Source organism: Poecilia reticulata, linkage group LG5 (assembly GCF_000633615.1).
Source record: "Poecilia reticulata strain Guanapo linkage group LG5, Guppy_female_1.0+MT, whole genome shotgun sequence".
NCBI classification, from domain to species: Eukaryota; Metazoa; Chordata; class Actinopteri; order Cyprinodontiformes; family Poeciliidae; genus Poecilia; species Poecilia reticulata.
In genome coordinates this window covers 27,418,104-27,431,609 of record NC_024335.1, presented here as the reverse complement: position 1 = coordinate 27,431,609, position 13,506 = coordinate 27,418,104, and the positions used below count along the sequence as shown (strand labels likewise).

The 13,506-nt window shown below is 39.6% G+C and overlaps 2 protein-coding genes across 7 annotated transcripts; both read left to right on the top strand.

The window, feature by feature from the left end:
• Positions 1 to 647: 647 nt before the first annotated feature.
• acot8 (acyl-CoA thioesterase 8) lies at positions 648 to 6,873 on the top strand. The gene is made up of 6 exons (XM_008410202.2): positions 648 to 1,317; positions 2,926 to 3,062; positions 3,154 to 3,379; positions 4,369 to 4,526; positions 4,620 to 4,811; positions 6,023 to 6,873. Exons 1-6 carry the CDS (start codon positions 1,136 to 1,138, stop codon positions 6,139 to 6,141), a joined length of 1,014 nt encoding a protein of 337 aa, XP_008408424.1. The 5' UTR covers positions 648 to 1,135; the 3' UTR covers positions 6,142 to 6,873.
• Positions 6,874 to 7,546: 673 nt separating this feature from the next.
• ift52 (intraflagellar transport 52 homolog (Chlamydomonas)) lies at positions 7,547 to 13,020 on the top strand. Of its 6 annotated transcripts, none has more exons than XM_008410190.2 (15): positions 7,548 to 7,663; positions 7,810 to 7,842; positions 8,026 to 8,197; positions 9,310 to 9,397; positions 9,501 to 9,630; positions 9,715 to 9,790; positions 9,902 to 9,973; positions 10,063 to 10,189; positions 10,290 to 10,373; positions 10,884 to 10,952; positions 11,030 to 11,184; positions 11,258 to 11,345; positions 11,422 to 11,530; positions 12,529 to 12,674; positions 12,810 to 13,020. In XM_008410190.2, the coding sequence occupies exons 3-15, from the start codon at positions 8,079 to 8,081 to the stop codon at positions 12,849 to 12,851; spliced, it is 1,305 nt and encodes a 434-aa protein (XP_008408412.1). In that variant the 5' UTR covers positions 7,548 to 7,663; positions 7,810 to 7,842; positions 8,026 to 8,078; the 3' UTR covers positions 12,852 to 13,020. The 6 variants fall into 6 exon arrangements, with proteins under 6 accessions (XP_017160504.1, XP_008408412.1, XP_008408409.1 ...); XM_008410187.2 differs by having other exon boundaries at positions 7,751 to 7,843; positions 8,027 to 8,197; XM_017305015.1 differs by having other exon boundaries at positions 7,547 to 7,846; positions 8,028 to 8,197.
• The last annotated feature ends 486 nt before the right edge of the window (positions 13,021 to 13,506 follow it).

Sequence of the window (13,506 nt, the reverse complement as noted above, 5' to 3'; positions counted from 1 at the left end):
AGTTCCTTTCACTGGAACTAAGGGGCAAAGCCCAGCTCCTGATAAACAACCCTTCACCATAATCGTCTCTCCTCCAAACTTTACACTTGGCACAATGAAGTCAGACAAGTACCATTGTCCTGGCAACCACCAAACCCAGACTCATCCATCAGATTGCCAGATGGAGAAGCACGATACGTCACTCCAGAGAAGGCACCTCCATTGCTCTAGAATCCAGTGGTGGAGTGCTTTAAACCACTGCATCCAACGCTTTGCATTGCACTTGGTGAAGTGTGGCTTGGATGCAGGTGGTCACCATGGAAACCCATTCCATGAAGTTTCTGCACACTGTTACTGAGCTAATCTGAAGCCCATATGAAGTTTGGAGGCCTGTAGTGATTCAGTCTGCAGAAAGTTGACGATCTCTTCGCACTATGTGCTTCACTGTCTGCTGACCTCGCTTTGTCTGTTTACGTGGCCTACCACTTCATGGCTGAGTTGCTGTTGTTCCCAAACACTTCCATTTTCGTATAATACAGCTGACAGTTGACTGTGGAATATTTAGGAGTGAGGAAAATTCACGACTGGATTTGTTGCGCAGGTGATATCCCATCACAGTTCCACTCTGGAATTCACTGAGCGCCTGAGAACAACCCAGTCTTTCACAAATGTTTGTAAAAACAGTCTGCATGCTTAGGTTCTTCATTTTACACACCCATGGCCATAGAAGTGATTGGAACACCTGAGTCCTATTTAGGATAGGTGAGCATAACTTTGCCAAATATAGTGTATATAACTAAGACTTGAATGCATGTTTTCAAAAAATACTTTTGAAACATGCAGAATTCCCCACTGCATCGCAATTATGCACAACTTTCTGTTAGATTTCATAAAATTCTAAATACGTTGAAGTTTAGGCTGTACTTGAAATGTGAAAACATTGAGGGAATATACATTTTTTACAAATATAATTACCTGCTTGTTTTTTTTTAGTTCAATAACTATTAATATTTCATATGTAATCTACAAATATACGTATGCATTGGAAAGCTTGAAAATAGAATGAAGGAACTCACTTCACCACTGGGAGGCGATAAAGAGCAATATATCTGATTGGCACCGAGCCTAAAGCAAATAAGAGGAAGTGCTGAAGAAAATGGCAGAAGGGAAAGTGAGCGAGAGTGATGCAGTTAACCGGTTAATTGATATAATAGAGTCACATAATTCAGCTGAGGATGACAGCTCGGAAAGTTCTGGAGCTCGGTACCCGCAGGACCTCCGAAGCGTCCTGGTTACCAGTGTTTTAAACCTGGAGCAGCTGGACATTGACCTCTACAGGCAAGTAGCTTCATTCAGTTCGTCACTTCTACAACATTTAGAAATTAGTTCACTTGCTTCAAGTTAACGTTGCTTCTAGTTCACTTGCTTTTAGTTAACTGGGGCTTTTGAAAGGATAAACAGTTTCACTGCTGTGTTTTTAGGGAGGTATTCAATGCCAAAAAACCGTCTCGGGTAGGCGACTGTCATGATGCCTGAATAAATCGCTGCAAACGTAAATAAATGGGTTGAAAAATACACATGATCGCGACTCATTTTAAAAAATGATTGAATCACATGCAAACAGCTGCAAGCTTATTGTGACTGGTTTTTCCAAGTTTAACATGGATAAAACAATTTCAGTGACTTTTTTTAAAAAAAAAAAAATTTGTAAAAGAAAAAAAAAAGCATTATCTATAAACCACTGGGAAAAATGCTTTATAATAGACTATAACAAATTGTATAGTCATGTTGACTACAGTTCCTGTAATAATTGTAATATAAAACAAACATTTAGATTTGCACTGAGATCATCTCCTAACTAAAACTGGCCTGTTTTTATATTGATGAGAAAATCAAAAATCCAATCTTTCACATCGTTTTTAGATGTGTCTGGGCCAACACAAGTCAATCAAGTGGCTGAGTTACAGAGTCCTGCTAATGACCTGACTATTTGACACAGGTGTTTTAAAGCAGAGGCGAATCTAAAAGCTGCAGGACCCCGGTCCTTGAGGCCTGGATTTAAGGACCTTAAATTTAAATCCTTAATTTTAAGGATTTAAGGGCCCCGGACATTAGGTCCAAGTGAGAGATGGACTCCAGGAGACAGCTGAACACACTTTTATCATTTTAAGGGTTTCAACCTGCTCTGAAGCCTCCTGGTATTGAAAATGTGAGAAGTCTTTCGGAAAGTTCTGAGTTAAGGTTGAGGGCTTATTTTCAGTAATAAATAAGAAGATGAAAAAATATTGCACCCAAGCAGTCTGATTCAACATACTGTCTACTCTAATAAGTTATAGAGTTGAAAGTGTGATCTCTATATTCTTAAAAATCTAGAGATCACACTTTCTCTGTCAAAAAAGTGAGATGTAGCTTCTGCTTCCAATATGAATTAAAAATGGCTGCTAATGTCAGAAAGGCTGTAAAAAAGAAGTGCACCGATTGCAGTTTTCTGGCCGATCACCAATCTTTAAAAAGCCTAACCTTACGATTTCAAATTTGGCCAATACAATTGTTTTTTGTCACTAAACGCATAACTTTATTTGTGTTGCTAAGTTGTGACAACTTTTTGTCACAACTTGGCAACAAACTTGCTAAGTTGTCCACTTTACATTGGTTTCACGTGTAAGTATTGGCCGATCACGACGTTATGGAAATTGGAGCCTTTTTGTCATTGCACCCTTACTGGAAAACAATATTTATAAAAACTGTTAATTTTTTAACATTTAGTTTTATATTTTATTTTGCTATGAACTGGAGATCAAAATGGTCATCCGCCAAACTCCATCAGTTCATCTCTAGGAACAGCTAGAAGCTACTAAACCTGCTTGCAGGCAGCTTTATGTTTTATTACGAGCAGCTGGATCTGATAAGGGTATTTTATTTCAGTCCCATCTCTTTCTCCCCCAGGGGAACGCACCACTGGGTGCCAAGCACACAGCGCTTATTTGGCGGTCAGATCATTGGCCAGGCTTTGGTGGCTGCTGCCAAATCGGTCAGTGACGATCTCTATGCCCACTCGCTCCATTGTTACTTTGTGCGAGCAGGTAAGACTCGGGTTATTTAACATCTGGAGCCAAGCAAAAGTTTGAAGAGTTGAATCATTGTTTGTGTTTGTTTTCTTTTCTTTTCTTCCAGGTGACCCTAAGGTACCGGTTCTGTACCAGGTGGACCGCACTAGAGATGGGCGCAGTTTCACTGTGCGCTCTGTGAAGGCCATCCAGCACGGACAACCCATCCTGATCTGCCAGGCGTCCTTCCAGCTGCTGCAGCCGAGCCCGCTGCAGCACCAGTTCCCCATGCCGGTGGTCCCTCAGCCTGAAGACCTGCCCACCGTTGAGGAGATCATCCAGCGTTACCTCAGGTACGGCTCTCTGTGGTGGAGATGTGAGCCTGGTTGGCAGGTCACCAGTCAGATGTTCTGCTCTCTGTATTTTGTGGTGGACATGAGGTTTTTGATGAGGTGAAAGAATTACATGGTGGTGATGCACTCTGTCCCACCTGTGTGAAATTTGCTAGTGAATATTATAGCAGTAATATTTTTACAGTAGTGTTTTTGTGTCAGATAATAAAAATCAATGTTGGAGGTAAGCAATCAATTAATCTCATGATAAATTAAAACAAAATCAACAGTTTTGATTCCACTGATATTTTTTGAAGGATAAGTTTGTTTACAGAGACTTCTTAATCCATTTTATTTTTGTGTGTGCGTGGATTTGATTTCTGTTGTTTTTGGTTGTTTGTCTTGGATATTTAAAATGTCTTCCACTTCCTGTGCTAAAGTTTTACTGACACAATTAAAGTTTCTTGGTCTCCGAGAGTGTATCATTACACTAGTATAAATATATTACTTGAAAATGGATTCAAAACAACAATATTATTGCGTATCGTAATAATTACTGGAACAATTTATCATCAAGCAAAATATGTTATCTTGACAGACCTAGTTGAGGGAATAGCTAAAACGTTTTGAATTTAAGACGGTCTGAATTTCCTCCCTCTCTCTGGACCTCCTCATCCCTGAAGCCACCTCCTCCTCTGATCTGGGATCAGAGTTCAGGTATCATTTGATCTTTTGAGATGCCAATTGGCTACTGGTTGTGAGAAAAAGCACCTTGTTTCCATTGTTGTGCATCACAACAGCTATCTGAAAGTAAAAAAAAAAAAAAGAAAACGTTGCACAGCATAAAAAACCAAAGAGATTTGTCCAAACATGCAATGCCTCACCCCTATAAAAGTGAATGAAATTGTAGAAAAAGGACAGATGAGAACTCACTGCTCCATCTGGCTGCACAACAAACTCTTGTCTTCATTCTGCTCTGAATGTGATCTGAGGATCTGCTCGCCTCACAGTAAACCAGACCTGACAGAGAGTGCAAAACAAGGCCTGAACAAACTCCTGGCTACAGAGGTTCCCATCGAGGTGAAGCCCGTCAGCCCAGCACAGTTTTACCGCCATGTTTCAGGACAACCGCGGAGGCTGTTCTGGGCCAGAGCGCGAGGACATATCGGTAATATCTGAACAACCCATAACGGCAAAAAAAAAAAACAAAAACATAATTGAACGAGTTCTGTGGATGCAGATGGCTTTTGTTCCTATGCAGGTGAAGGAAACATGAAGTTGCACTGCTGTGTGGCTGCCTATGTGTCAGACTTTGCCCTCCTGGGGACGGTATTGCTGCCGTACCCCAAATACAAGGCCCGCTTCACCGCCTCCCTGGACCACGCCATGTGGTTCCACAGCACCTTCCGTAGCGACGAGTGGATGCTGTACGAGTGTGACAGCCCCTGGGCAGGTCAGTACCTCCTCCTGTAACCCCGCTGTCCCCACATACCTGCCTCACTTTGTTCTGGACAACAATGGTGAAGATGAACAGCAAAATACGAAATAAGTGTTGGCCCCATTCTGAGTTCTGCTCGATTAATGAATGACTCACTCATTTGAAGTGGTGGAACAAGGACCTCTTAGAGCAGTGGTGTCTAAAGTGGGTCCTGGAGAGGCCGGAACCTGGAGGGCGAAACACCCTGCATACTTTAGTTCTCCCCCTGGTGGTAGTAACAACCTTCTCAGAATGTCAGTGTTCTTCTTAGTCCTTCTGATGAGCCATCATTGGATCCAGGTGTGTTAAATCATGGAGAGAAATAAAACATGCAATATATGCCAGCAGACTTTGGACACCACTGTGTTAGAGGTTTCTCCAAGTGACTTATTTAAATCGTTATAAATTCTCACTGCTCTAATTTTCCCTGAGTTGACGTACCAACCATGACAACAGAAGTACCTGTTGTACTACCTGAACCTTCAATTTGGGGTTCATTAAAATGCTCTTAAAGGCTCTTTGCATGTAATCATACTTAAACTAAGGACACAGATTGCTCAGCCTTACATTTTGGGGTGTGTCCATTTTCAAGTCTCACTCTAGCCAGTTAATGCCTAGAGATGCACCAATCTGATATTAATATCTAAATTGTTGCCAATATTGAAAAATTCTAGATATGGTATCGGTGGCAATGTGCCCTATGCATTAGGGCAGATCTATTCAGTCTAATTTTGAGTGATGTCATGCTTTATTTATTTTACATCATATTTAGAATTCCTAATTGCATTTTCTGAACCATTTGAAAGAAGGTTTGTTGCAATTTGTTTTTACATGTTTGACCAATGTAGCCAACCTGTTGTTTCAGTTTCTACATTAATTGTACTCTACATTGCGCTGACTTAATAAAATAGTTGTTTTTACATGTCATTTTACAGGTTGTAAAGCCATTGGTGTATCTATGTGTGCTGTACTGGTGCAGAGTTTTCAAATAGATTTGTAATTCACTACATTTATGTCTGTGTTTAAACAAAGAAGCGTTTTAAGTCAATTCAGCTGTTTTTCTGTATCAGGTCGATATCGGCCGATACGATACCTCAGATTTGTCCTTTTTCCTAAATTTTTCTCCATTTCCAGTTTGAGCCTAACATTTGTGTTCGTTTTTGGTGTGTGGTTGTTTATTCCTGCAGGAAGCAGCAGAGGACTGGCTCAGGGCCGGCTGTGGAGAAGAGATGGGGTCCTGGCTGCCTCGTGTTCTCAGGAAGGGGTCCTCAGAGTCAAACCTGTCCCAGAGAACAGCAAGCTATAGCAGTTCTTTTTTTTTTTTTTTTTTTTTTACATAATTGCTATAATTATGAGTGACATCTGCTGTTTTAAGTGTTTTATGGAAGGATTGCTTTTAAAATGTTCAAATATCATAAGTTAAAATTATGCATTTGGGGGGGTGAGTACAATCTTTCTAACTTCTAGGATTTTACATGTCAGGACTTGAATACAATTTTTTTCAGTTTTATGAATGAGTGGGATATGTTTGTGCACTGGAGGCTAAAATATAAGCCATGTTAGAACCTAATAAAGATGTGATGATATCTGAAAAACCCTGCGGATGCAAACAGATGTACCGTTTATTATGACTGTAGAGTTTGACATTGTCTATCAGCTTGAAATATCTCAATTTTATAAATTTGTTTTTATTTATTAACACATTCCCAAAGATGGAAAAACCTAGAGTGGCTTTAAGCTTTTCTGTATTTCTTTGAAACATTCATGCAATGATATAAAATGTAAAAGTCAATATGCAATGTTAACTCCTTTTGTTGATTTATGTTGCAACATCTTTGACCTGTGGTGCCTTGATAACATGAAACACAAAGCATGGTAACTTGTTTTTAATGTATAATTTTCCTCACAGGGGTATCACAGAAGTCACTCTTGTTTCAATTGTTGCACTAATGTCAAAATGTTCTTTGTATTTAGCTTGAATGTGAAAAAATTAAGAGAATTCTGCACTGTAACAATAAACGTGTAACTTGTGATAAAATGTTTATGCATTTAAAACCTGTGAGGAACAAGCAGTTCAATCAACAGGCTGATTGAAGAACAATCACCCTGTTTTACTAAAATGCAAAGGGATGCATAAAAAACTGAGCATGACTTTTCTATATCTCTTCACATGGAACTGGTAGAGATTAATGCGCAAGAAAGAATTTTTATTTTTTATTTCATAAAATTAAAACTCGGCCATGTTTGTACTGTGGGAGGAAGCCAGTGTACCAGGAAATAACCCACATATGCAAAATACATGAAAATAATTTAAAACATGGGGTCTATTATTAGTGCCACTGTGCAACCCTTTTATACAGCTTATGTAAATATCTACTGCCAACATTTTCCTTCCTTGCAGAATCTCCAAAAGTTGTTGAAAGTGTTTTGGAGATTTCTATGGAAAAGTAAGAGAAAACTTTCAATATCACTCTAGGAGTAATTCAAATTCAAAAATACTATTGATCCCATGGGGAAATTAAATGTAAAAAGTATGATGACTCGGTCATCTTTCCCTCCTCTATCCCTGCTTGTAATTTAATTAAATATGTAAATATTAATAAAATATAGTACCTACAATTTTATAATAAGCCAATTCCACAAAAGGAATTAAGAAAATCTTAGAGGAAGCTTTTGTTTTGACACGTAGCTACGCCACTCGGTTGCTATGTAGTTCGCGCCCTTAGTTACCAATTCTTCCCATGATGCATCGCTTCAAGGAGAGCTTTAAGATATTTAGTTAACGCTAAATAACATTCTATAACAAAATAATATTCTTTTGAAAGGAAGTAAGTATTTTTTATCTCCTTTCTATACTCTGTTTTTAATCACATATCCGGAAAACTGATCACACTAACGTGTTTCAACCCCGTTAGCGGTAGATACTGACAGCAGCTAACGTTAGCTTCTCAGTTTATGAGCTTTGTTCTTTCAGCTGCGGACTGCAAACATGTATATTTAAAAAAAAAAAGGTAAGTCTTAGAAACGGTTTCTGTGATATGTGTGAAACAATGCTGGCTTAATTGTTTTTTGTCGCTCTATGAAGTGCAGTGAAACAGCCGTGCTAACATTACCGCTAGCTTTCTACGCTACGTGGTAGTCTACTGAAGGCACGAGACTTTGTTTAATATTCAGTTTATATTGTTTTTTTAGGTATATGGAAGCAAACACAACCCGAAGTCTTAAGTTTGCACATTAATAACGATGGAGAAAGAACAACAGAGCTTCATAATCTTTAATGCTTCTAAAAGAGAGCTGTTTGGCATCAACAATGGCTACAAGTACATGCAGAAGAGACTCAGAGCGCAGTGGAAGATCCAGAGGTAAGAGTAACCCCACTGCGGTCAGCGTGTTTAAGTTAGACATATTAGTACAGAAGTAAAGGTGCGTGTCAATAAATTAGAATACCATCAAACGGAAGTTCAGTTCAAAACTTGAAACTTCTATATAGGTCTGCATAATACATATAATATGTTGTATATATTTTCATTAGTTGCATGTCTTACAGCTAATGAAAACCCTAGTACATTTGAATGTCATATAAAAGCATTATTATTTATAATACCGAAATATAACATTACATCAATGTTTTGGCCTGTACAATCAGGGGGAAAACTGACTTAATTGTCCAGAAGACTATCACTGACATCCTCCACAATGAGAGTAAGCTGCCAAAGGTCATTGCTAAATAAATCTGGTGTTCACAGAGAGCTGCATGGAAGTAGAAAGTTGAGTGAAAGGGAAAGATAGTGGTAGAAAATTATGCACAAGAAACTTGAATATCTCCAGCCTTGAGAGGATTGTGAAACAAAATCCATTCGTGTGTAGGGAGGTTGGTAAGTGCATCTAAATATTGTGAACTTTTCAGTGGCATTTTAACTTATTGAGATTATATTTACACTGTACTCTGGGTTTGAATTATTTAAATTATTTCGTGACAATAGCGCTGCCACAAAAGCCATAAAATAAATAAACAAATACACAGTGAAATAATTACATATATTTTGAGATAAAAGTTTTCCTTCAAAGGACAATCAGTAAATACATTTTATTTAGACCATCAGATAGATTTGGTTACAGTGAGGGGAGTCAGATTTCTTGACAAAAATAACAATTTGGATCAACACACAAAGAATAAAACATTATTAAAAATGGCTCAATAACCATGAAAACAGTAAAAAAGAAAAAAGAAACACTGACTCAAATACAGTAACCTGTAGATTAATAAAATAAAATAAAACTATATTAAAACTAGGCTAATTATTTTTTATCTAAACTTAGTCTAAACTTAGATAAATGATTTTTTTTATCTAAACATAGTCACACTTTACCCTCCATACTGGCTACATACAAGCCAATTTAAGAAGTTAAAACTATGTGTCATGACTTTAGATTTTATCCTCCTTACTGAGTAGCTCATCTTCATCCCTCGCAGTATAAAGGAAGAACTGTCTGTAGAGAAGCTGAAGGGTGTGAAGCTGTGGATAACTGCCGGCCCAAGGGAGAAGTTCACAGCATCAGAGGTGATATGCATTAAGACATTTCACAGCAGCGGAATGTTACACAAAAACTTCAGGAGGAATGAAGATCGTTTGGTGCAAACTTATCCCGTATTTTTTTCCACAGCTGGAGGTGCTGAAGCACTACCTGGATGGAGGAGGAAACATGCTGGTCATGCTTGGAGAGGGAGGAGAAATGAAATATGACACAAACATCAATTTCCTCCTGGAGGAGTTTGGAATAATGGTCAACAGTGGTGCGTACAGCAGTCTGACGCAGACCCCAGATTCGCCGGTCTGAGTCGGCACCAATCTTTCTCTCTCTCCTTTCACTGCAATAGATGCTGTAGTTCGGAATGTGTACTACAAATACTTTCACCCCAAGGAGGCCCTGGTGTCCAACGGCGTGTTGAACAGGTCAGCTGTCACCTTCTGGTCTTCGTTATGGAAATGCACTGTTTAATTTGCAGAAGTTTTATCATTCTCCTTTTTTTCTTTTTCTTGTTTTTTCTTGTTTTTTTTTTAAAGAGAAATCAGTCGAGCTGCCGGCAAAGTGGTAACCGGGGTGATCGAGGATGAAGCTATTGGAAACAACACACAGTAAGCAACTCTGCTTTCCAAAGCTGGTTGCTTTGGTTGGTATGGTTGCTGTGGTCTGAAGTTGAGTTGACCTGTGTGGGTTTCTGCAGGGCTCTGACATTTGTGTACCCTTTTGGAGCCACACTGAGCGTGATTAAACCTGCTGTGGCTGTTCTGTCAACCGGCTCCGTCTGCTTCCCGCTCAACAGGCCTGTCCTGGCCTTCTACCACGGAAAGGCCCGTTAATTTCATACTTTCTACATATTTTACCCCCAAACCTCATGACAATAACCACCTGTAAATATAATTAGTATAATTAGTATTTTGTTTCACACAGGAGTCTGGCAAACTGGCCGTTTTGGGTTCCTGCCACATGTTCTGTGATCAGTACACAGACAGGGAAGAGAACAGTAAAATAATGGTGAGTCCAAACGTTTGAAGAACTTTTGGTAAAATGATTGATAACAAATGGGTGAAGATCAGCTCAATGTTTTAAAGGGGTGTGTTTTCCAATGGTACCACAAAATGTGTTGGTATATATTGATACAACGATAAAAATAATAAAATAATTGCAGCTTATTTTCTGGTATATGACAGTAATCAGAGCCCCAAAACACAAACATTACTCTTAAAAAAGAAACCTAGAAGGAAACAAACTTCTCCGGGACACCAGTTACATAAAAAGCATGATTTTTCACTGCTTACGTTTAACCGTATTTTCTTGTTGACTTATATTTATCTATGATCTCATGAAAGTATCTGTGGAGAAAACACTAAAAGTAGCTTTATGGGCTTTTAAACCTAATCAGTTACATAATTTCAGCAACTGTATACCTTTGAAATTTATGGGGTTTTTTTTAGCTTCTTTTTTAGAACATTTTGAGCAACATGCAAAAACAGAAATCAAACTGTTTACCTCATTTCATTGCAGGACGTTGTGCTTCAGTGGCTCATGTCAGAAAACATTCAGCTGAATCAGATCGATGCAGAGGATCCCGAGGTGTGCAGACTGGACCGTATTAAAAGATCACCACCAGCGATCGCCGTTAGCTCACTTCCTGTTGTTGTGTCGCCTAGATTACAGACTACACAATGCTGCCAGACACGGGCCGCTTATCGGAACAGCTGCGAGTGTGTTTACAGGAGGGAGACGAGAACCCGCGGGACTTCACCTCCCTCTTTGATATGTCTTTGTTCAATTTGTCGCCCCACAGTTTACCAGAAGTCATAAGGTATATGGAGCGAGTGTTCATCACACGCCTGGTTTTTTTTCTGTCTCTCATAGCTAAAACAATGTGTTTGCAGTTCCTTTAAGCAGCTCAATGTGAAACACGAGCCGCTTCAGCTCATCACTCCACAGTTTGAGACGCCGCTGCCTCAGCTTCAGCCTGCTGTGAGTCTGTGGATTCAGCATTCATTGATCAGGAAACAGATTGTAACACTGATGGATGCTATTTTATCCTTGGAAGGTCTTTCCACCTGCGTTAAGTGAGTTGCCTCCTCCCATGCTGGACCTGTTTGATCTCGATGAAACGTTCTCCTCTGAGAAAGTACGACTCGCCCAACTTACCAATAAATGTAAGGAGATTAGAATCACCAATATCTGGCTAACTTTCTATTGAGTTGGTAGCTTGCAAATTAAGTTCATTACCAAAACGTCAGACAGGGCTTTGCAAAAAATAATTACCCCTTACATCATTTCACATTTAGTGACATTAATTTCACTTTTTTTTCTAGTACAACTACAAACCTATCAATACATAATTGTCCCTCTAAATTGAAAAGGAAACTACGAATCAGGAAAATTTAAATTACTAAGTTGTTGAAAGCCATAAGTTGTCAAATTTGTAGTTTGCCATCTTAGTTTTAGTCAAAAAGTCAAATTTTGTTGATGTATTGATTGGTAAAAGAGCATTGAAGGGTGTGAATTTATGGGCATCATGGAGGACAACATTTGGAAGGTGCTGTTCTGGTCAGAGTCTGAAATTAAGCTTTTTACTGCGTTTGTGATGAAAACATGAATGAGCAGTAACATATTGTGGTGGCAGGATCATCCAGAGAAGGTGGATGGTCTCAAATAGAGGGAAACTGCTTCTGTAGCAGGATCTGACTTGACCTTTTAATTTTTAGAATAAAAGAGGGGAAAATGTTCCATCTGGATGTGTTCAGAGCTGCTAGAGACAAACCAAAAACACATCAGGATGGTTCAATGCAAATGCAGGGCACATTCCAAATATGGATGTGTAAACTTAACATTCATGCAGTAAGTTTGATGCTACATAGAGCCAGTAGATATGTCTTTTCAACCATTTCTTCAGTGATCGTCTAATCTGCATTAGTAGTTAAATTGTGTGATCTCCTTAATCACACTGCAGTTTTCCACCTGTGTGCAAATTTATCTGCTTACTGACCAGATTATAAACAGGAAACGTTTTACTTAAAGCTCATTTTGGTGACCTACTTGTAAACATTTAACATGCAATGATGGACTGGATATGCAGATTTTGTAAAGCAAAGCTTTAAGAGTGAAAGATTTAAATTGTCTCATCCGTTAAACTTTTTTTTTTTTTTAAAAGGCACAGATGATGACCTTGAGTTTTATGTACGCAAATGTGGTGAAATTCTGGGTGTGACACCGAAGCTGGATAAAGAGCACAGGGACGCCAAGCACATCCTGGAACACATTTTCTTCCAGGTGGTAGAATTCAAGAAACTTAACCAGGTGAGATGGTTAAGTTTAGGGCTGGTGCCCTGCAAATATTGCTTTCCCTGACAAATGCCTTTCAAGACCAGACACCATGATGTATGGCGACTGCTGTGGGAGCCTTCACTAAAGCAAATGTTTTACTTTTTACAGGAACATGACTTCGACCCAGAGACCCAATTCACTCCACTCTGATCAGAACCACAATCACGTCAAGACTTTTTCCTCATGGTTTCAATATAAAAACTACATGGAGACCAAGACTGTAAACAAATGTTATTTCACACTGCATTTTATTTAATGGAAACAAATGTGTTTACTTTATTAGACTACACTTTATAAAAATTCTGTAATTTGACCCTGATTGAGAGTCAAAGTCTGGTTTTCCTTCCACAAACGTTTCCTCCACAGTCAGCTACCGTCTCTGTTGGCCTCCTGGTCAGGGCAAACTTCAGGCAGCTGGGGTTTGGGGCTCCACGTTTGCTCCCGAGTGCCGGACTCTACGAAGAACCTGGGGCTGTTGCTTTCCGACTTGATCACGGAGACATCCAAGGAGACCTGTGAAGCCGAGAGAAACGCGTGGGACTGGTCGAAACAGACGGAGTTTCGGGGCTCTTTGGAAAGCACGCGGGGGGTAGAGAACTTCCCCTGCGGAGAGATGGAGATGGAGCAGTCCGCCTCCTTCATGTTGAAACCGCAGGGTGGAAACCCCACGGAAGGAGAAATGGCATCCGACGACAAGCAGAGGGACGCCAGGATGGACGACCTGCCGTCAAAGCCATCCGCGTTAGAAGGCTTCGACGTGGACAGTTGGTCCAGAGACGAAGCGGACAGGAAACTCTGCTCCCCG